At 35.6% G+C, this 23,039-nt stretch overlaps 1 protein-coding gene and 1 long non-coding RNA gene across 3 annotated transcripts in view; one reads left to right on the top strand and one right to left on the bottom strand.

Moving 5' to 3' along the window:
- Window positions 1–23,039, bottom strand: part of PDCD6IP (programmed cell death 6 interacting protein) — a 62,849-nt gene that overhangs the window by 20,312 nt on the left and 19,498 nt on the right. Inside the window, exons 4-10 of one of the 2 annotated variants that reach the window (XM_082348455.1) lie at window positions 20,902–21,029; window positions 18,428–18,581; window positions 17,149–17,249; window positions 14,767–14,883; window positions 8,038–8,260; window positions 6,584–6,707; window positions 4,363–4,540 (exon numbers count right to left, since the gene is read on the bottom strand). In XM_082348455.1, coding sequence (XP_082204581.1) covers window positions 4,363–4,540; window positions 6,584–6,707; window positions 8,038–8,260; window positions 14,767–14,883; window positions 17,149–17,249; window positions 18,428–18,581; window positions 20,902–21,029 — 1,025 coding nt within the window. Of the gene's footprint in view, window positions 1–4,362; window positions 4,541–6,583; window positions 6,708–8,037; window positions 8,261–14,766; window positions 14,899–17,148; window positions 17,250–18,427; window positions 18,582–20,901; window positions 21,030–23,039 lie in introns of both variants that reach the window. The other variant, XM_082348454.1, reaches the window with a different exon arrangement.
- The window catches only part of LOC309608556, a 75,912-nt gene that overhangs the window by 14,343 nt on the left and 38,530 nt on the right, over window positions 1–23,039 (top strand). The gene's annotated exons all lie outside the window — the stretch shown is intronic.

A 23,039-nucleotide genomic window follows, 5' to 3' on the forward strand; every position in this document is an offset into this window, starting at 1 on the left:
GTAAAGCAACAATGAAATATTTCTGGTGTAAAAAATTTAAAACATTTTTTAAATGATCATACTCAATACAGGTGAGAATTAGTGAGCTCCTACAGTACTGGTTAGAATATAAATTAGTACAATAATTTCTGTTGCAGAAACCCAAGTTACATTTAACAAAAAATCTTGTAAAAATTTAAGACTAGGTTAGCCATTACCTTACTCAGTAAAATTAAGAAAGAAGACTAAGAGATTATGCACATCCATGTACCAAGACTACTTTAAACAAGGATGTTTTTAAGATTAAAACAAATAGAAAGCCTTTAGACCACTGAAGCCATAAACAAAACAGAGAGAAAACTGATTAATTCATGAAAATAAAAGATTTAGACTTCACTCCCAATACAACAAACTGAAAATTAACATATAAAAAAATGCCTTTCTAATGCATAGCTGAGAAGACAGGATAGTAGAGGGCCTGAAACACAAGTGCTAATCCACCAATGGACACAAGTGCTAGAGTCAATGGTATCTGCTAATTCCTGATAGCTTAGAGCAGAGGTCTGCAAACTTTTGTGTCAAACATTAGGGTAAATATTTTAGGCTCTGTGGACTATAGTCTCTGTCACATATTCTTCTTCTCTTTCTTTTTTTTTATAATTCTCTAGAAGTGGTAAAAATCATCCTTAACTAGTGAACCATATAAAAACAGGCCACAAGGTAGAACTGGCCTACTGTCCATAGTTCACCTACTACACATTCTCTAATGGCTTAGAGTGTGAATTTAACAGAACATGAATAGGAGACAAGAAACACAGGTGGAGTTAGTAAGAGGAGGAGGTTAGATCAAGGGCATGATCTTCCCTCAAACTGGGTCACTTCCAAATGGGTGACACTCGGTGGACAAATTTTTAAAAAGGAAAACTGCCCGAGAGAAGGGAACTTACCTGTCTGAATCTTGGCTCTAAATAGAAAAGAAGTATCACCTTAAGATTCCTAATCAAAAGCCTAAACTTAGAACTGGAAATCATAATACCTGTGTGACACAAAGTCCTAAGATGAATTTCAGAGTAAAAGATTAACCACAAAGAAAAAAAAAAAAAAAGAAAGAAAAAATCCTCCAAATTAACAGTCTTAAAATACAGGAACACACCAAAACAAAACAAAAACAAAGAACAATAAACACTGAAATAAGAGGAAACAAACCACAATTAGCAAAAAATCAGCAAAAATAACAAATCATGAAACCAAAGCACAAAGACCACAGATACTAAGATGATAAAATAAAGAATATAAAATAAATATATTTACTATGTTTAGAATAAGAGATAAAAGTATGACAGGAGAAAGAGAATGAGAAGAATTGAAAAAGAACCAAATAAAATTTCTGGAAATGAAAAAAATAAAATGAAAAAGTTAGGAAGTTAATGGATAGTTAAAAACTGCTGAGATATAACTGAAGAGAACCAGTGAACTGGAAGACAGACCAGAAGAAATCACGCAAAATGAAGCACAGAGCAACAGAAAATACAAGTGGTTAAAAGACCCAGAAAATAAAGGGAGAAGATTCAACATCAGAGATCCAGAAAGAGATAATAATGAGAACAGGGAAAAAGTAATATTGAAAGAAGTGAACACTAAGAACTGTCCGGGATGGATGAAAGACACAACTCCTCAAATTCACCGGATCCAACAGAATATCAAGCAATTTAAATGAAAATAAACCCACACCCAGACACATCATAATGAACTTTAAAGAAGAAAAATAAGTGTACAACTTCCATGCTGTTAAAAAGAAAAGAAAAAAAGAAAGAAAGAAATGGAGGAAACTCAATAAAACCAGGAAAAAGTGAGGGTGAGGAGGGACAAAAAAAGAAGGAAATCAAAAGAGTGAGACAAGTAGAAAATACAAAATATAGAAGAACATGATTCCAAATATATGAATAATCACAGCTAATATATATGGATTTAACCCTCTACAAACAGAGATGAAGATTGTCAAACTAAAAGAAAAGGAAAAACCTTACTATGCGCTATTTACAAAAGACACAACCATAAGGACACACAAGTTGAAAGTCAGACACAAGAAAACTACAGGCCAATTATCCTTTATGAATATAAATGTAAAATGCTCAACAAAATACTACCAAACCAAATCCAGCAGCACATTAAAAGGATTCTACACCATGACAAAGTGGGATATACTAGGAATACAAGGGTGGTTCACATCAAAGAATCAATTAATGTAATACTCTGTATTAGTAAAATGAAGCGGAAAAAACCCATATAATCATCGTGAGATACAGAAAAAATATTTGACAAAATCCAACACCCTTTTATGACAAAAACACTCAAAAGACATGATTCTGTTTATCTGAAATGTCCAGCCAATTAATAAGCTGGATGGCTAGCCTGAGACAATCTCCCAGAAAGAACAAGAGCACAAAGAGAAAAAGTAATAGAGGGCTTCCCTGGTAGCGCAGTGGTTGAGAATCTGCCTGCCAATGCAGGGGACACGGGTTCCAGCCCTGGTCTGGGAAGATCCCACATGCCGCGGAGCAACTGGGCCCGTGAGCCACAACTACTGAGCCAGCGCGTCTGGAGCCTGTGCTCCGCAACAAGAGAGGCCGCGATAGTGAGAGGCCCGCGCACCGCGATGAAGAGTGGCCCCCACTTGCCGCAATTAGAGAAAGCCCTCGCACAGAAACGAAGACCCAACACAGCAAAAATTAATTAATTAATTAATTAAAAGCCCATTTGTCTGCCTTCCTGTAAAAAACAAACAAACAAAAAAACTCTTAAAAAAAATTTAAAAAAAGAAGTAAAACATTTCAAACATCCCTAGTAATTCTTAATAAGCTAGTAAAATTCTAAAAAAAAAAAAAAAAAAAGTAATAGAAACTTTAAGAGATGTGGGACTTCCCTGGTGGTCCAGTGGTTAAGTCTCCATGCTCCCAATGCAGGGGGCCCGGTTCGATCCCTGGTCAGGAAACCAGATCCTGCATGCTGCAATGAAGATCTTGCAGGGGGCAACAAAGATCCCGAGTGCCACAGCTAAGACCCAGCGCAGTCAAATTAATTAATTAATTAATTAATTTTTTTTTTTTTTTAAAGAGAGAGAGATGTGAAGAACTGACCCAGAAGCACCACCATCAATCTAACAGGAATTCATTAGGAGAGAATGGAGGAAAAAACAGTAACTGAAGAAACAGAATCCATGAATCTAAGATGGAAAGGGCCCAATAGCTCCCAAGCAAGATAAATTTATCATTTAAAAAATTAGTGGACACTTTAAATTTTCTCAAGATCAAGACCAAAATTAAATTTGCTACCACAGAGATAAACACTCAAAAACAGTATCAGCTTCACAACTTACAACTTACTTAAAATGGGACTCTCCAAGTACAACTGACAGAATAACAGTGACTCTGACTCATAAGGCTGTTAGGAACACCAAATAAAATAAATAAAAATCCTTCATATTAAGATAGGCAGACAACAGATATATCATATACACTAATAAAGCCAGTTTTTCCTTAATTATGAGATGAGCTTTTTTCCACATTAATATTTGTTTTATTTTAGTTAATCCTTTAAATAACCCTGGAAGGTATATAGTCTCATCCCCAAGGTTCACACTGTCATAAGTACTTAAGTACTCCATCTTTGCCCCAAAGTACTTGGATATGATGTAAATACAACATCCTCTGATAGTTAACTGAAAGATCAAAACATGAATTAAAGCATTGAGAACAGAAGTCACCTAAAAAAGATGTGACTCCTAAACTGACAAAAGCCAAAATAACCAGCCTGAATATATTTATAGCTAAAGAAACAAATGTATCAATAAAGAAACAAATGTATCAATTAGGTGAAAGCACAGTAAAAGGAGAATAACATTGGCAAATAGCTGTCTTTAGCCAAAAATCTTTAGTGTTCCATTCTTATTGATAAAATCTCCTTTCTACTAAAAGATAGGTATAGTGGGCTTATAAAACATTTGATAGCCTAACTTCCTTAGTCTGATTCGTTGTTCACCAGAGACCTAATCTTTCATAGGAAAAAAAAAAAGAATTAATTATGAAAAGCTTGAACAGTTTGTGTGATAGTAATTTCTCACAGTATACTAGTTTTACACAATGGTCGTACGAGTTTTAGTAATGTGCATTTATATACCCTTAAGACACATATGACCCCATTTTCACTCAATCAGAATTCCTGTTGAGGCTGAAGAGCAGACTCTGTCTGGGCCACAGCAAAGTCACCTAAATGATGAGTGCTACCTTGTGAAACCCAATAGGAAGAAGCCTTGAATCCTAATCCCTGCTGGACACCAAGGGGCTGAAAAGTTTTTACCTGAAAAGCAAATCTCTTAAAACATACCTCATCTAGGATTTCTCTATTTCTTTGTAGAAGTTCAGGTAGCTCTTTGATCAACTGATCAACAGTCTGGATGCCTCCCTGTTCAATCACAGATGTGGACTTAGTCAGTATAGACTGAGGTACAGTATCTCCAGATATATCTTCAATTGCTGCTGGAAGATTAAGTGAAGCTAACACCCTGAAAAAATGAGATACTATGTCATCTAGAGGTCTAATCCTCCTTTAAAACACTGATCTCCTATATCCAAATCAATAGCAGCAGAGTTAGCACTCCAAAAAAGTGGGTAAGCCCTGTCAATGGAAACATAAAGCAAATGTAGAGGAAAAACAGAAAATCAGTGATTGATAAAATTAAAACAAACTCATTAAAGTGTTAAGTTAGGTTCACAGTTCAGAACTGAAAGCTAAAAGGTAAGAAATATGCATTAAAATATACTAGATACCTTTGGCTCACAGGTAAACTTAACTTCTTTCAGTCTAAGTAATTAAAAGTCAAAAATTCTATTTTAAAAATGCAATCTTTTATCACACTCCTGATTGTTATACTGTCAGTGACAAAACAGAAATAATACACAAAATGGTTATAATTTCATATCATCTAAGCAAAATTTCAAGAGTACATAGTTGATCTATGTATTAATACAGCATCTTCATCTGTTCGGTTTTGTGGCACAATAGCTATTATTCTATTATTTCATTTACATAATGGAGGGGATGTTAGAGTAAACTTATGTTGCTTTCTCACTGGAAAAAGTAAAATGAGGTCAAAACCTATGCGTTCATCAAAACTAAAAACATGAAAAAGCAAACAAGACTAGGAAAAAACATTCTCAGTAACATTTCTGATAAAGGCTTGCCTCTAAAATATGTAAAGAACTCTTTAAAAATGATTAAGAAGAAAAACTCAGTTTCTGAAAACGAGCAAAAAGATTTCAACAGACACTTCACAAAGACATATGAATGGCTAATAAGCACATGAAGAGTTGCTCAACATCGTTAGTCATCAGGGGAATGAAAATTAAACCACTATGGGATACTGCTACACAAACACTAAAATGGCTAAAATTAAAGAGACTGACAATCCTAAGTTCTGATGAGAATGCAGAGCAAGTGCATTTCTCAAACAGTGCAGGAACAATGACTTTGGAAAACCATCTGGACATTTCATGTGAAGTTAAACATACACTAACCATACAACTCAGCAATTCTAATCCTAGGTTACTTACCCAAGAGAAATAAAACATGTCCACACAAAGATCTGTACATCAGTGTTCATAACAACTGAAACGTCCATCAAAAGGTGAAAGAATTAACAAACTATTTAACCATAAAAAGGAATACTGCTCAGTAATAAAAAGAATCAAACATACATAAAACATAGATTATGCTAAGTGAAAGAAGCCCAACACATTTTTAATATATACTGTTACAGGCTGTGCATACTGCAAGTATTGCATATTATACATACTGTAGCAATACTATACACTGCATATAATGCACTATCAATATATATCATATATAATGTACTATTTACTGCATATAATGTACTATATACTGTCATGTACATATTGCACATGCTATAATGATTACATTTATATTAAATTGTATAAAAGGTAAAACTAACCTATGGTGACAGGGAGCAGATCAGTAGTGGCTAGAGGGTAGAGGAGGAGGAATTGAATGGAAAGGCATGAGGGAATTTTTTAGGGTGATGGATATGTTCTCTATCTTGATCATGGTGGTGGTAGTTACATGGGTATACATATTTATCAAAAAGATTTGAACTATACACTTAAAATGGGTGTATTTTATTGTGTGAAAATTATACTTAATATATTTTTTAAAACAATGTATTATTTTCTTAGTCTTCAATCCACCAAAAACAAAAACTGTTTCAGAATACTGAATGTACATGTATCTTAACCTTGAAAGTTCATTTCTACTTCACATTTCCCTCAAATAAATATCTCCTAAAATACAAATTAGTGGTCAAATATTTTCACTTTGTTTCAGTAATTAAATTTCTTCCAACTATAATACATTTGCCAGGGTTCAGTAAATATAGTGTCCCCAAGAAATGTGTGTGTGTGTGTCTATATTTGTTATTTCAAATATCCTTGACATTCAGCTCTGAGCTCAGAAAACTACAACGTTCATAAATAATCAATCAGAAAACATCAGAACTTTAGAGATAAATTTATGAAAGTTAAGCTCTACTTACCCATTTGCCAAAGTGGTGGCTTCTCTCATTTGAGCAATTGATCTGTTAACTAAATCAGCTTTCCTCTGACCACAGGCAGCCAAAGACTGCTGCACTGACACAGGAACCATCTTCTCAAACAGATCTAAAATTAGAAATCAAAATTTCCACAAAACTTTAAGACAAAAACTCAAACTGTAAAGTGACTACTCATATTTCCTTTCCAATATTCACATTAAAAGTCTACAAATATTTAAAGAACAAAACTAAATCACTATTGAAAATACAATGATGAAGAGAATTTTTTGATCACCATATTCGTGGACAATGATAACGAAAGCTTTTTCTTTGAACTTAACTTTCTTAGCTTTTAAAGATGTGTTAGTCATTAAGTTTAAAGGATCTTTGGTGAAGATCTACACAGGAGAAAACAATGCTTATTTGTTGATGAAACTGATTGAGTGGGCCACAGTGCTATGGTTTCCAGCTCTACCACTTCCTGGCTCTGCAACCTTGGGCAAATGACTTAACCACTCTGCATCAGTATCCTCATCAGTCAAATGGGGATAATAATAGTACCTGTCTCATGGAGTTGTTCTGAGAAATAAATGAGCTAATATTTGTAAAGTGCTGAAAAGAGTTTCTGGTACATGGTAGACACTTTGTGTTTGTTAAATAGGAATAAGTACAGTTGTCCCTTGGTATCTGCAGGGGATTGGTTCCAGGACCCCCGGTGGATATCAAATCCGTGGATGCCCAAGTCCCTTATACAAAAATGGCACAGTATTTGCATATAACCTACACATATCCTCCCAAACACTTTAAATCATTTCTAGCTTACTTATGATACTTAATACAATGTAAATGCTATGTAAATAGTTGCCAGAGGATGGCAAATTCAAATTTTGCTTTTTGGAACTTTCTGGAAATTTTTTTATGTGAATATTTTTCAATCAGCAGTTGCTTGCATTCATGGCTGTGGAACCACAGATACAGATGGCTAACTGTAAAATAACCACCCAATAACTTAGAATATTATCCTTGGCATCTCAGCTAGAGGCTACCATAATATTGCATATACCTACAATATTCAAGGATATTATAACATTTGATACAACCATGACTCCAGAAGCTTTTATGTTTAAAGTCATGTTTATGTATGTTTATTTTATTAGCAGAATCTTAAATAACAAATGTTAACAAAAAGACAAACGCTCACTGAAGTCGTTATCATTACTCAGACACACAGTTTCAAGTTTTCTGACTCTGTTGTATATATACTTCATGCTTTACTACCATTTACTTTCCATCTTAAAATTTCACTGTAATTTTTATTCTCATATTCACTTTGAACAACATGAATGCAAATTATATTCAAAGCATACAATCGCAATTATGTGATTTTAGCTACAAAAAGTAGATTAAACTGCAGAAAAAATAAATAAGATTAAAGTGCCTCTGAACAGTTGACATACCGGTGAATTTCTGGCTGATGGGTACACTGACTGGCGTAGATTTCACAAGTGTGGCTTTGCCAATAGGGTCTAGATCTTTAAGGTCTGGAACTCGATCATGATAAATGAAGTCATTATCCTTCTTTGCTGCAGTAAGGGCACGGTTGATTTTGTCAGAAAATTCCTTCACGTTGACGTATTCATCATAGCGAGATGCCACTGTTTTAATCAATTCTGCCGCATGCTAGTTAAGAAAATGTAAAAAAAAATATATATATATATATTTTTTTTCTTTCTTTTTTTCAACCAGGTATCCAAGCACTGGTTTTTTTAAAAAATCTTTGAGGACTGGCATTACTAGAAATGTGGTCAACAGAACAGCCTAGAAATTCTCCCATCACAAAATACCAAAATATCAAAAAATGAAGAATAATACAGAGCAGATATTCCTTTAAAGACATGAATGAATTACAAAGAAAATAAAAGAAATCAAAACTATAAGCTGACATTGAGGAAAGCTGGCTCTGACTGTTGGGTATTTCTGTACCCAAAGGACGAGCTATTAAAATGCATTAAAAGCTCTCAGAGAGACTTAAGACAGGGGTCTTGAAACTACATAAGACAGAAAACTAAGAAACATCCCTTTCACCCTCCACATGAAGGCAGGAACCTCAAAGGGCTATACCCGTGATGAAAAGGGTGAGTCAGCAAAAAATTATGCAACATAGAAAATCAACAAGGAAGCATGCTGTGTCAGCACCAATAGGAATTTTTTCTTTAAAGGCTGCCCTTGTGATACATAAGATGAACACATGCCTCACATAAAGTTAGGGTTCAAATTACTTAGGTGGTGTTAGGTACAGTAACACCAGATAAAATAGACAATAAAGTCAAAAGCATTATTAGGGATAAATTCAGTATAAAACACTTTCCAATTTGCCAGAAAGATGTAAAACCTCTTAAATATTGTATTTAAAAGCCTTTATCTATATAAACAATTATAATGAAAAATTGCTAAATCTACCCAGCATTAGAGTGGAAGATTTTAACATTCCTGTCTCAGAAATAAATGGAGTAAACAATGTGTTAAGATTACAGAAGATCTGAACAACACAATTAATGAGTTTGATTTACCAGACAGAGAGAACCCTGGCTTCCACAGTTAGAGAATACATAATATTCTCAGGTATATAAAGACCATCTATATAAAGCGACCACATGAAGAGATAAAAAAAGTCTAAAACACCAAAATTACAAGATTACAAGAATGGTTTAATATTACAAAACCTACTTATATAATTCTCCAAATAATAAATTTAAGTTTAAAAAATCGAATTATCTCTAAAGATGTTGAAAACTCATTTGATAAAATATTCACTCGACATTTTTTTTAAATTTTAGTAAAATAAAAATAGATACCCAGTTCCTTAACATGTTAAAATCTTAACCTCCAAAGCTAATCTCATGCTTAGCAGAAAAATAAAAGAAACATTCCTAGAGTCAAAATAAAACAAAGATCACCAGTATTGTCATGAACATAGAACACAGAACATGTCAAAATAACCAGACAAAAGGATAAAATTAGAGGTATAAAATTTAGAAAAGAAAAGGAACAATTATTATTTACCAGCTTTTGCTGGTATATATTTGTATACCAGCAAAAGCTAAGAGAATTAACTATTCTAAATAAGAGATAGCTTAGATTCAAAATCAACAGAGCAAATACAGATAAACAACCACCAATTTGAAAAGATAACTAAAGAAAAAATCCATTGTTACTAGCAACAGGAAGACAAAATATCCAGGAATAAATTTTAAAATATATGTGCAAGATTAACATGAAATAGAAACAAGGATAACCAAAACAAAGAGAACAAAAGCTACACCTTTAGTGTAAACCAAGAGATGGGAAAATGCACAAATTTAAATCACTTTTTAAAGTGATCTGTACATCAAATTTGATTTGTAAATGTGGTCAAACGTTCCCCCAAATTGAAAAATTATTAGGAGCATAAGAAATGCTGAATACAGCAGGAGAAACAGGGGAAGGCTAAGGGCCCCACCCTGAGGGCAAAGTGCTTAATTAAGCAAATCTAAAAACAATGAAATGCAATGAGGTGACAGCTGCCAGCTCAAAGATAAAGGTAAAGCCAAATGGTCTGCCTGGAGCCACCCAGGGGTCACAGGAAAAATGGAATACTGAGGAGCCTTGTCCCAAGGACCTGCTGAGCACAGAGGCAGATAATTACAAGGGCAGGGATGCTGGGGGAAGCAGAACAGAGGACTGAAAGTGGGGAGAAGGCGGAAAGCGGATGAGCACTCAGAAAATGTCAACAAAATACAAACTCTGAAAGTAGATGCATCACCTGGAAAAGCAAAGGCTGTGAGGAACTCAGGGAAATACAGGCACAGAAGTGGAATCCTTCCTACACCAGGCTTTGAGAAGCAGAGAGGAGGAGAGGAGGAAGGGCCCTACACAAGTAGGCTTGGAAAGATACCCTGTGGTTCCCCCACCCAGGAACCTCTTGCTATTCCCCGACTAAAATCAAGCTCATTCAAACACAAGTGACTGAAAAGGCATCCTATCTGCCTCAACACTAAGAAACCATAAGGAAAAGGATGAAAAAGAGCAGTTTAACTTTCCAACAGATAATGAAAATTCACTGAAGAAATGTTGCCACAGGGAGTTCCCTGGCAGTCCAGTGGTTAGGACTCGCACTTTCACTGCTGTGGCCTCGTGTTCAATCCCTGGTCGGGAAACTAAAATCCCGCAAGCCTCGCAGCACAGCCAAAAAAAAAAAAAAAGAAAGAAAGAAATATTGCCACAAAGCAAAGAACACAGCATACTAAAAAAACTAAAATAAGCTAAAAACTTAAGGATGCAATCACAGTACCAAAGACACACAAAATATGAACAGAGGATCAGATGGCCCAGATTAACAGGGGGTGATAGATAGCAAGAGAATGTGAAACGGGACCTGCAGAACTCAGGAAAGAAAGTGAAGAAAAATACTAAAATAGTTTAAGGAAGACTGTAATATTTATGCAAGGAACATGAAAGAGATAACAGACATCACAGAAATCAGTGTAAGAAACATACAAAACAAGAAAAAGTGAGGACAATTCAACATGGCAGTTGGGGAGCAGAGGCCATTACAAATTAAAAATTCATGAGACACATCAACCAAATGCAACATGAGGACCATGTACGAATCCTCATTTGAACAAACCAACCGTGAAAACACATTTTAGAAAAAATCAGAGAAAGCTAAACTATGTTTGGATACTATTAGATTACTAGAAATAATTATTAATTAGTATTAATTGTGCTAGATAGGATGACATTGTGGTTTTAATTTTTTTAAGACTTACATATACTGAAGTAACTTAAGGATGAAATGATACATAAGACAGCTGAAAATACTCCAAAAAAAATAAGAGGGGAAGGGGAAACATGAAACGCAAAGCAAAATATTGAAAATCACTGAAGCTGGGTAATGGATATTTGATTCTTACTTTTATATATATTTTTTTGAAATTTTTCATAGTAAATACTTAAATAAAATTCATACAGAAGCATAAACAGTCTCCTTAATATCTCCAAGCTACTATCATAACAAAGAAAAAAACAATACTTTAACAAAATCAGTTTTATCATCTCATTAGGTCCCTCATTAATGAATTAAATAAATTCTGATATGTATTTACTCTGAGTCACTTTTTTTTATCTATAAAGAGTCATCCCTCAGTATCCATGGGGGATTGGTTCCAGGATCTGCCACAGACACCAAAATCCAAATCCTCAAGTCCCACAGTTGGCCCTCCATACCCACAGACTCTGCATCTGCAGATTAAACATAGTACACGACCAGCATTTGATTGAATCCATAAATTCAGAACCTGAAAATACGGAGAGCCAAATATTTATTCATTGAAATAAACCTGCATATAAGTGGACTTGGACAGTTCAAGCCTGTGTTGTTCAAGGGTCAACTGTATTTTTATGTCTTTTTGAAGACTGTACCTTGGCAGCTTTAGAGACTCCACCAGGATGATCAAGTGGACCCACCTTCTGGAGCCAAATGAACTGCACTGTCCAATAAGCGCACTTCATGAGCTGTATAAGTCCAGGTACAACTTTTCTTGGCCCCAGAAGTGAATCACAAGCAGCAATTTTCCCTTTGTTATTTTACCTACTGTTATGATATTCCTGACTCTTGTGATTTTGTTTTTATTTCTGGTTTGCTCGTGACTAATAAGTTTTTCCCCATTATTGTTAACAATGATTGCAAAGCTGATTGAATGGTGCAACCATCAGGTACATGGGGCAGAAGGAGAGACTACGGAGAATATGACTTGCTGGTCATCTTTTTTGTCTGTTTTGTTCTGTTTGCCTATTTCTCAGCTCAAATCAAGTGGAAAAATATCTCATACTTAAATGGAAAGAGGAACAGCCCTTGGAGATATGAATCAGTAAGTATTTGTGTTCTATATGTTAACTTCTGACCTATGACTAAAGGTGTGAAACTGAAGTTATAAACTCTTGTGTGTCTATAACTGAAAAAAGTCTTTATCTCTTGTTGTGCGAGTTTGAAATAGTTTCCTTTTTCCAGAGGGGTTTTAAAAATTAGATTAAAATTTCAAAAGGAGCTCTTATATAACTGGTTTATAGAGAATAAAGGCTTATTTGAATATAACAGTCCCAGAATTCCCCCAAAATAAAAAAGCTGAACTTCTGTAAAACAAACAGCAGTGCTCATCACCCAGTCATTATCCACTGCAGTGGCTGACCAACACTGCTCCCTGAGAGAGGAATTCAGGATGAAAAACAAGATGAGGCACTCTGTGCTTTCGAAAAACAGGCCCCTTAGACAGTTAGATGCATATCTCAGGAAGAATTTTAATGAACCCAGATTCCCACATCTTCCCATACATAGAAAAGCACTAAAATCATTAACTTGAGGTATCTGTTCTTTGTGACTAGCAGTAATGTTACTGAGACGTAAGCCTGACCGACTGTACATATTCCTTAGCCAAAATCATATATAAGCTGGTTTCTCCCCTACCTCTTCAGAGTGGTTCCCCAGAGCTACTGAGAGGCTGTCTCCCAGGCCACAGTCCTCAGTAAAGTCCCTGAATAAAACTTAAACTGCAACTCTTATGTTGTGTGTTCTTCTTTCAGTCAAAACTCCTAATACTCCTAATACTTTAAATATGCTACCCCAAAAAAATCTCTCCCCCAGAAACCCCATTCTCAGAAGCATTTTCATATAATGCTTTCATAAGATGCTAAGTTATTACAATCAAAGTGAATCCCTGGAAAAATAAAATGTTTGATAATCTGAGTGTGCCCGTCTCTGATTTTGTCAGTGTGGAGGTGTGGAGTATAATACAAGCATACATTTTATTTTTTATAAAACTTGGGTTTCGGGCTTCCCTGGTGGCGCAGTGGTTGAGAATCTGTCTGCCAATGCAGGGGACACGGGTTCGAGCCCTGGTCTGGGAAGATCCCACATGCCGCGGGGCAACTAGGCCCGTGAGCCACAACTACTGAGCCTGCGCGTCTGGAGCCTGTGCTCCGCAACAAGAGAGGCCGCGATAGTGAGAGGCCCGTGCACCGCGATGAAGAGTGGCCCCCACTTGCTGCAACTAGAGAAAGCCCTCGCACAGAAACGAAGACCCAACACAGCCAAAAATAAATAATTAATTAATAGAATGTTTTCTTAAAAAAAAAATAAAATAAAATAGAATACCGCTAGAGGCTTCTATACCCCTAGTAATAAAAATGCATTAAAAAAAAAAAACCAAAAAACTTGGGTTTCTTTTCTCATGAAAAGACTAATTAAACTGAACTTCCTAAATAAGACTTGAATAGTATCTTCTAATACCAGTCCATATTTAAATTTCCTTAACAGTTCTCTTCCTACCCTCTGCTTACCAACCCTCAAAATACAAACAACTCATGTAAACAGCCCTTGCCCCTTCTGCGAAGTTGCCCCAGATGTCCCATCAAGTTTCTCACACACCCAGTGCTGATACAACAGCATAGAAGGTACTCTGTTGATTACCAAATCTATTTATGTATCTATTACCACTGTCCTTTTCAAGCTGTGGAATTGTATGACCCAATTTAGACCAAGGCTAGGCCACAAGTTAAGTACTCCACATCCTTTCTGGAGCATATAATTAATTTAGAATATTTTATATTAAAATAAACAGGATAAATAAAAGAAAACTGAATGCAAATTTTGCATGAAATTTTTAGATAAAATGTGAGACTTCAAAAAGCACACAGTAGGTATAGCCTAGAAAATAAAAACAATCACCTGACTCTGTTGACAGGGGAAATGAGTGGGAAAGATTTTTACGAGCAAACTTGGGAATCTCACTAAAAAAAAAGAGAAATCCGGGCTTCCCTGGTGGCGCAGTGGTTGGAATCTGCCTGTCAATGCAGGGAACATGGGTTCGAGCCCTGGTCTGGGAAGATCCCACATGCCGCGGAGCAACTAAGCCCGTGAGCCACAACTACTGAGCCTGCGCGTCTGGAGCCTGTGCTCCGCAACGGGAGAGGCTGCGACAGTGAGAAGCCCGCGCACCGTGATGAAGAGTGGCCCCCACTTGCTGCAACTGGAGAAAGCCCTCGCACAGAAACGAAGACCCAACACAGCCAAAAATAAATAAATAAATTTATTAAAAAAAAAAAAAACGAGAAATCCAAGTTACTTAAATATTTATTTCTGAGAAACTCACCTGTAACCTTGCAATCTCTTCTCCAAATTTCTTCTGCTGTTTTGCCAGGATAGACTGGTGGTACTCAGCATAGGCCTGCATGATACAGTGCTTTGCAGCCAAGACAGGGAACACCTCCTGGAAATAAAAATACTGACCAGGGGAGAGTCCAACCACACAAACCACCACAGACAACATGGGATGCAGGAAGAAAAAGGAAAAGGAGACAGAAATTAGAATCACCCCATTAATGGTTTAGAGATAGGTTAGTCAGGTGTAAACAGAGAAGACCACATGATTTTGCACGGACTGGATTCAATGAATTCAGTTTTTTTCTTCCAATTAGAATTAAGGTTTGGGTTCTTTTCTTTTTTAACTGTTAAATGAAGCCAATTAAGCTTTTACAATTCACTTTAATTAAGCCATGAAGTCAACATTTTGTTTACAAAGAAGAAAGGAAAGCATGCATTAGAAAGAGAAGTAGAATGGACATTCACAGAGGAACACCAAGCACAGGGCTTTAGAAGCTTTCTTGTGAGCCCTTACCCAGCCCTTAAGAGTTAACTAAACCACCATTACTCACATATACTAATGAAATTGCTCTATAGGACTGTTTCAACGTGTTTAAAAGACAAAAGACAGTAAAGTAAGTTCCCACTTAAATTCATGTCCTAAGAGACTTTTTTAATAAAGATGATTTTTAGCCATATAAAAATTACTCAGTATCACATACTCAAAAACACATAGCAAACAGACAAATGCACTAAGCTAATGACTAATATGATAAAGTGCTATTTTGCCCTAATTTGTTTTGAAAAAAATTCCAGTCAAAATTAATTTTAGAAGATCCAACAACATGAACCAAAAAAGCAGTAGAGGATCTTCTAAAATGTCAAATCCTAGCCTATAACCTCATTGTTTTTAGGAAGTACATGCCATATAATATCCAAGAAATATACTAGACAATCACTGTCTAGACAAAAAAATAAGAGAATCAAAAACTGAATTACTACCTTGTGAGCTTTCCTGTCTCCCAGTGAATAATTTCCTAGCTTCCTGGGTCACTACTTGCAGATATTCCAGTTTTATAACTAGAATATGAAAATACCTTATGAGCTTTATTAGTAAAAAGGCAAAAAATAAAAGACATCTAAATCTCAAACTGCACTCATGCCAGTTCTCAAGGTAAGTCTGGAGCAACTTGGTACTTAAACAGGAGATTTTCAAGGAATACCAGGATTGGTGCAGAGGTAGTTTCCAAGTCTTTGTAGGTGACATTCTTCTCTCCGGGACAGGACTGAACTAATGGCCCAACAGGATGTAACGGTACACTGTGCAGCTGATCATGAGGTCTTCCAGATGAAAAAAAGGTGAGAGGAGATCCCAAGTCTCTTTTTAAGAGCAACACTATTACTACCCAAGAGTCCTGGGCAAATTTCTACTGATCTCTTGGTGAATTTTAAATCTCCAGGAATCTTCAAATTCCCTAGTGCTCATATTCTGACTAATGTGTTGATGTACTTACATGCTTTTTTATTTCACCACAAAACTGTCTGTAATTTCATAATTTATAAAGATTCCTGAATGACTTATAAATCAATAAATTTCCCTACAAAAGAGCATGTAACAAATACCATTTGCTATCATACAGACAAAACTAATTCCTTGAACATTTCTGAGAGAAAGCAGTTGAATCATACTACATTTCAGTCTGTAAGTTTCCGTTTTTAAGCACTCTGAATTTACTTCTTAGTCTAATCATCTGCTTTGTCATTTACAAATGATCATCACTGACTAGTCTCTTCAAATGCCACTTCAGAAAGGTTTATATTAAAACAATTAATACTTCCTGTGATATATGGTTTTAGATGGTTGTTTTCCTTAGCTGTCCAATAGCAGCCCAATTTTCTAGCCCTGTTGGCAAAACTTAATTCTAATCAAAGTACTGGATGAATTTGTTAAGTTTCCTTTTCCTTTTGTCTTTATGTCTGTTTTTGCGCTTTAAGATTCATCTTTAAGAAAACAGGACAATAATTAAAAGGGTGAATTATCAACATGCTCAAGTACTCATGCTGTACCAAATAACCAATGATTCAAAACTACACAATGCCCTTATCTGATAAAATTACTGGAGACAGGTGTTCAAAATTTTCCAGCAAGAGTTTTAGCTTGGAAAAACAAGTTTAGTAAAGAGTGGAAGCAAAGGTATCCCCTAAATATGAAAGAGAATTCGTCATGCATCTTAAATAAAAAACTGTTTCTACAAATATACTCTTCAAATGCCTCTCCTTAAATTTCAAATTTCTTTATAAAACATAATTTTTAATTTGCTCCTTATACACAAAAATGTCCAAATATTTCCACATGCAAAACAACCAAGTATTTACAAAAACAGTAACTGACCTTGGGGAGAGTATCTTTGTACTGACACTGTTTAAAAGCATCACCAAAATAATCTGCAGCCTGATTAGCCAATTTAGCTATGATAGCATCTTTCATTTTATCTGGAATAAAATATTAAATTGACCATTATAATGAAAATAAATATAAAATAATCTGATATATCATAATAACTCAGTATAGACATTGAGATCACAAGTTTGTACATTTGTCTTAAAAAATTCTTATGGATGAAATCAATTCTTCTGCATACAACTTAATTATTCCACAGGCAGATCCAAAGAGTCAGAATAGATCAGCAGTTGCTAGAAGCTGGGGGAAAAGGGGAATGGAGAGTGACTGACAGTGGGTATGGGGTTTCTTTTGGGGGTAATGATAACGTTCTAAAATAAGATAATGGTGATTGTTGCAAAACTCTGAATACACTGAAAAGTAATGAATTGTATACTTTAAAAGGGTAAATTTTATTGTTTATGAATTCTACCTCAATATAAGCTGTTATTTTAAAAGAAAAACTTTTCCAGTTCATTTAGCTTCCACCTGATGGACTGCTCCCTTATTTTCAATTTCTCTGTACTTACATATTCAGTCTTATTCTAATTTCTCATACTAACTCACATGCCTTATAAGAATTGTTCTTATTCCCTCATTCACAGGGCCAGGGACTCTGCCTGGATGGCTCCTTCTTATCAGTTAAGTCTGGTTTAAACAAGACCTCCTCAAAGAAACTCTTCCTGAATGATGAATCTAAAATACCATGACTCCCCCTACATCCTTACCCAATTGCCAGACCACCAGTCATTATCACGTCTTATTTTCTTCATAGCAATTATCTCTCTCTAAAATTACCCTGGCCACTTAATTTCTTGTTTATCACCTCCCCCACAATAAATTGTAAGCTTCCAGAAAACAGAAATCTTGTTTGTCTGCTAACTCTATCTAGAGCCTATCACAGGGATTGGCACACAGTTGTACCCAATACTTATTTGCTGAATGAACGAATTTTTGACATATTACAAACCTATATAAATACTATTCCAGAGTTCAGTGTTTTAAGACAGTAACTATATATTTCATAAAAGACTTCAAACACAGCCTACATTCTTAAATGTGCATTTGTACCACCTTAAGGTCAGAAAAGGAAAGCTGAAAATTTTCAATAATCCGTGGGTCAAATTCAAAGAGGAAAGTTCTATGTTGAACATATTACAATCACCTTCTTATTTTAAAAGCCTGTCACTTCTTTTCACATGCAACAAAATAGAGGAAAAACTGGAATTACCTCTCGTGGCTTTTAAAAAGAATACTTCTTGGGCCTGTGCCAGCATGATAAGACTGAGAGTCCCAACGGTATCTGGAGATATGTCCACAGTAGGCTCTCTATTCAAGGCAGATAAAACTGTCTCTTTAATATGCAAAAAGGCACCACTAGCAAACTAGAGGAAAGAAAAGAATTTCTTTTAAATCTGTAAGAATTCAGCAAGACAATTTTCTACTGTTACACACAAAACCACTTACATCTGACCTATAGACAATAAGGACAGTTTTCTAAAACACTATAGAATAACAAGAGATTTAACATACATTAAAGTCAAGTGCAGTAACAAACAAAGTAAACTGATGGGACAAATTGATTAAACTTTTTAGAAATACTTCCTCAAAACTAACATGAGAACAAAGGCAGGGGAAAAAACATTATTAAAATGTTTTTAGTCCTGAAATGCTCTTGCTTTGGTCCCAAATTCATCTCTCAAATAATTAAACATGCCATACTTAGGGGAAACCTTAAATAGTACTGATATCTAGTCCTCTGGGGAACAGCATGACTATCCATTGCTGCGGATTTTTTATTTGGCTTTCAGAGCTCCCTGCTGAAATGTTCCCCATCAGATTTTTCTTCTCAATTATATTTCGCTGAGGTTAACACTAAAATAACTTCGCTTTTCTGAAATAAATAACCCTGGGAAAAAGAAAGGTGGCAGTCTGGGATTAAAAAGTGCTGGGGGGCACTTCCCTGGTACTGCAGTGGATAAGACTCTGCACTCCCAATGCAGGGGGCCTGGGTTTGATCCCTAGTCAGGGAACTAGATCCCACATGCATGCCGTAACTAAGAGTTCGCATGCCACAACTAAGGAGCCCACGTGCCACAACTAAGGAGCCCTGGAGCCACAACTAAGGAGCTGGTGAGCCACAACTAACACCCAGTGCAACCAAACAAATAAATAAATTTTTTTTTTTAAATGTGCTGGGGGTTATGCAGCTACGCTACACAGAGCTAACTCAAGGTTAACTGTACTGAAGTAAACATCAATGATTGCTGCAGTCATGAAGTATCATAAAACTAGAATGTCTCCAAGGAGTGATCAGCTGACTTGCTTAGTAAACTCACAGAATCACAGACTAGAACTGCAAGGGATCCAGTCTCTCATTCACAAATATGGACTGGAGACCTACGAGGTTAAAGCACTTAGCCAAGGGCACAGAGCTTCTTGGCAGCAAACAGCCTAGACAGGGATCTAGGATCTCTTTCCATCACACTAGGGTACCCTGCTGTGAATCACAGAGGTGACTCACAGAATGGAACATATCCTCAGTAACTCAGAATGCCCTCTAAGATTTCACATGCCAACTAATGGAGTTACAATGAATGGAAAATTAAATAAAATTTTACTTCACTTTCACATTTTAAAATATTTGCCATTTATAGCCTCACAAAGGAAAGGTATATGCACCATGCTTGTCATCTGTGCCCATCTAAAATTGGGAGCATGTTGTGTGCTTAAAGTACATTTTCCTCTCACTTTGTTAGAACAGCATTCTTCACCTCTCTTCTAAACTTAAACAATGGGAAAGATCAAACTCCACCTCTGAGACAAGCAAATTCCATAGCCATGAGGGACAGTATAAGAAGCATTTGGAATTCCATAAAATTTGGAATCAGAACGCCTGACACCCCAATCTACCACTTTATTAACACTTCTGCCCTTTAGTCTCATCTGTAAAATGAAAATGGCATTATATAACATGCATCAAAAAGTTTATGTGAACATCAACATACTCTGTAAATTATAAAGGAATATAAAACATGAAAACATAATTATAGATATCACTTAACAATAATCACTTACTGTTTTTTAAATTGAAACAAAAAAGAAAAGCTGAGTAAATAACATACTGCCCCCAAATAATACGCCATATTAGTAAATGATTGTATCTAAAATCTAAATTTAGCTAACTTAAGAACATTACACATCTGACCACATTTAACTATGATCGCTCTACAAGCTCAGAGTTAAAATTTTCTTGCCAAGAGGTCTTAATTTTTGTGACACTGGTAAAATTTTTAGTGTGTCTCTCTAAGAAAAATTATGTAAAAATAACGTACAAATATTTTAAATGAGGTCATTTATTTAAAAGGGACTTGCCAAGGATTTCACCTCAAAACATTTAATCATTTGTTCTCCCAACATCTACTGAGCCTTTGTTATGTGCCAGGCACTGTGCTAGGTGCTGGGTATACAATGGTGAGGAAAAACAGAGCTGGGTCCACAAGTAAGTAGTTTATCTAAGGGCTTCAAAAATATGTATCAAAAAAAAAAAACAAGAAAAAAAAATGTATCAATTCATTAAAAAGTACATTATTTTTCAAGAAAGCATCTGTGTGTAAAGAAACATTTATAAACCTAAATGCAAACTATTTTCAATTTAATCCAACTTAGTGTTGATGGTTATGTAGTAACTACTGTTCTGCATACCTGATAATGCTTAGCAGCGATTTTCAATCCTTCATCATTATCCAGGTTCTGTTCCGCTGCAATCTGGCTAGCTAAGGCTGCACAATTGAACAACACACAGCTCTTTTCATATCCTAGGCTTGCAAGAGCTGTAAAAAATTGAGAAGGAAAAATTTATCAGATGATTTTTGTTCTAAAGAAAATGAATATTTCAAAGAGAAATACTATGACCTCTATCCCACTGGCTCGCACAAAAACAAGTTTCCAGACCTGTTTTCTGACCCATAATACCACTCCCATATTCCTAGCTGCCCTGCCAGGCATCTATTTCCACAACAATATTCTCATCACCTAAAACTCAAGGATCAATAAATTAATCTTTCCTTCCCTTTACGTCCACCCTGCTATTAGTCAGATTCAAAATAAGAAGTCATTCAAGTCATTTCAAATTCAATTAGAATAAATTCTTTCCATTTTTCCATCACCTCTCTCAAAATGATATCTTCCCATGACATTCAAACCAGTTCCTCACTACTACAAACCTATGCCAATGGAAGCACCTCCTAGCGTAAAGGAGTGAGACATGGAAGGCCAGCTAATACATCTCTCAGAGGTATAGAAGATTATATGGTTAAAATACAATTCTGACCAAGAATCTACACACCTCACATCCACTGGGATAGCTACTATCAAACAAAATGGAAAATAACAGTTGTTGGCAGGCATGTGGAGAAATTAGGACCACTGTGTACTGTTGGTGGGAATGTAAAATGTTGCAGCCATGTAGAAAACAGTATGGAGGTCCCTCAAAAAATTAGAAATAAAATTACTAGATAATCCAACAATTCCACTTCCGGGCATAAATCCAAAAGAACTGAAAGCAGGGTCTCAGTCTCAGAGATATTTGTACACCCATGTTTGCAGCAGAATTATTCATAATAGCCAAAAGGTGGAAGTAACTCAAGTGTCCATTGATTCATGAACAGAAATAAAATGTGGTGTGCAGTTATAATGGAATATTAGCCTTAAAAAGGAAGGAAATCGGGTCTCATGCTGCAACATGGATGAACCTTGAGGACATTATACTAAGTGAAGCAAGCTAGTCACAAAAAGACACTCTATGATCCCACCTATATGAGGTGTCTAAAGTAGGCAAACTCACAGAAACAGAAAGTAGAATGGTGGTTACCAAGTACTGGGGAAAGGGTGAAAAGGGGAGTTGTTGTTTAAAGGGTAGAGAGTTTCAGATTTGCAAGATCAAAAAGTTCTGGAGATCTGTTTCACAACAATGTGAATATACTTAACACCTCTGAACTGTACACTTAATATTGGTTAAGACAGGGAATTGTCTGGCGGTCCAGTGATTAGGACTGGAGCTTTCATTGCTGGGGCTCAGGTTCGATCCCTGGTTGGGGAACTAAGATTCCACAAACCATGCGGTGCGGCCAAAAAAAAAAATAAAGAATTTTTAAAAATTGGTTAAGATAGTAAATTTTATGTTACAGGTTTTTTTAACCACAAAAAAATTTTAAAAAGAGAACAAATTCAATCATAGTGACATTCAAGGTCTTACATAACGTGCCAGGTATTGAACACCAAGCAAAATAATCAGAAGGCTTCTTACAAAAAATACTGAACAAACCATCTAGGAAAATCAGAACAACACTACAGCTGTGTGTTTGTGCCACACAATAGTGCCATAAAGTAAAACCCTCCTTGTTATGTAGCATTTTAGTAGTCTCCCTTGTAATTATGGTCAGCTTTTAGCTTGCCTCCAACCTAATTCTAGCCTCCTCACCATAAAGTAAAGCAGACATACACACCAGCTACTCTAACCTACTTTCTTAAATAAATGTATTAAAAATCTAGAATAACCAGGATATGAGTAGAACATGCAGCAAAATAAAGATCAAGGTGAACTGAAAATTTGAGCCCAGAGTAAACAATTCCAATAATAGAAAACATTTCAAAGATCCACATTAACATCCTTAAAGAGATTCAAAGATGGTACATCCATAAACAAGTACAGGATATTATTTAAAAAAGAACAATCCATGAATAAGAAAAAGCCCCTGGAAATTAAAAACTTGATTGCTAAAAGTTTTTCAAAAGAAAGGTTAGAAAATATCTAGGCAGCCCATAAAGAGAAAACAAAATGA

The sequence above is a fragment of the Balaenoptera borealis genome (assembly GCF_965194805.1).
Source record: "Balaenoptera borealis genome assembly, chromosome: 12".
NCBI lineage: Eukaryota > Metazoa > Chordata > Mammalia > Artiodactyla > Balaenopteridae > Balaenoptera > Balaenoptera borealis.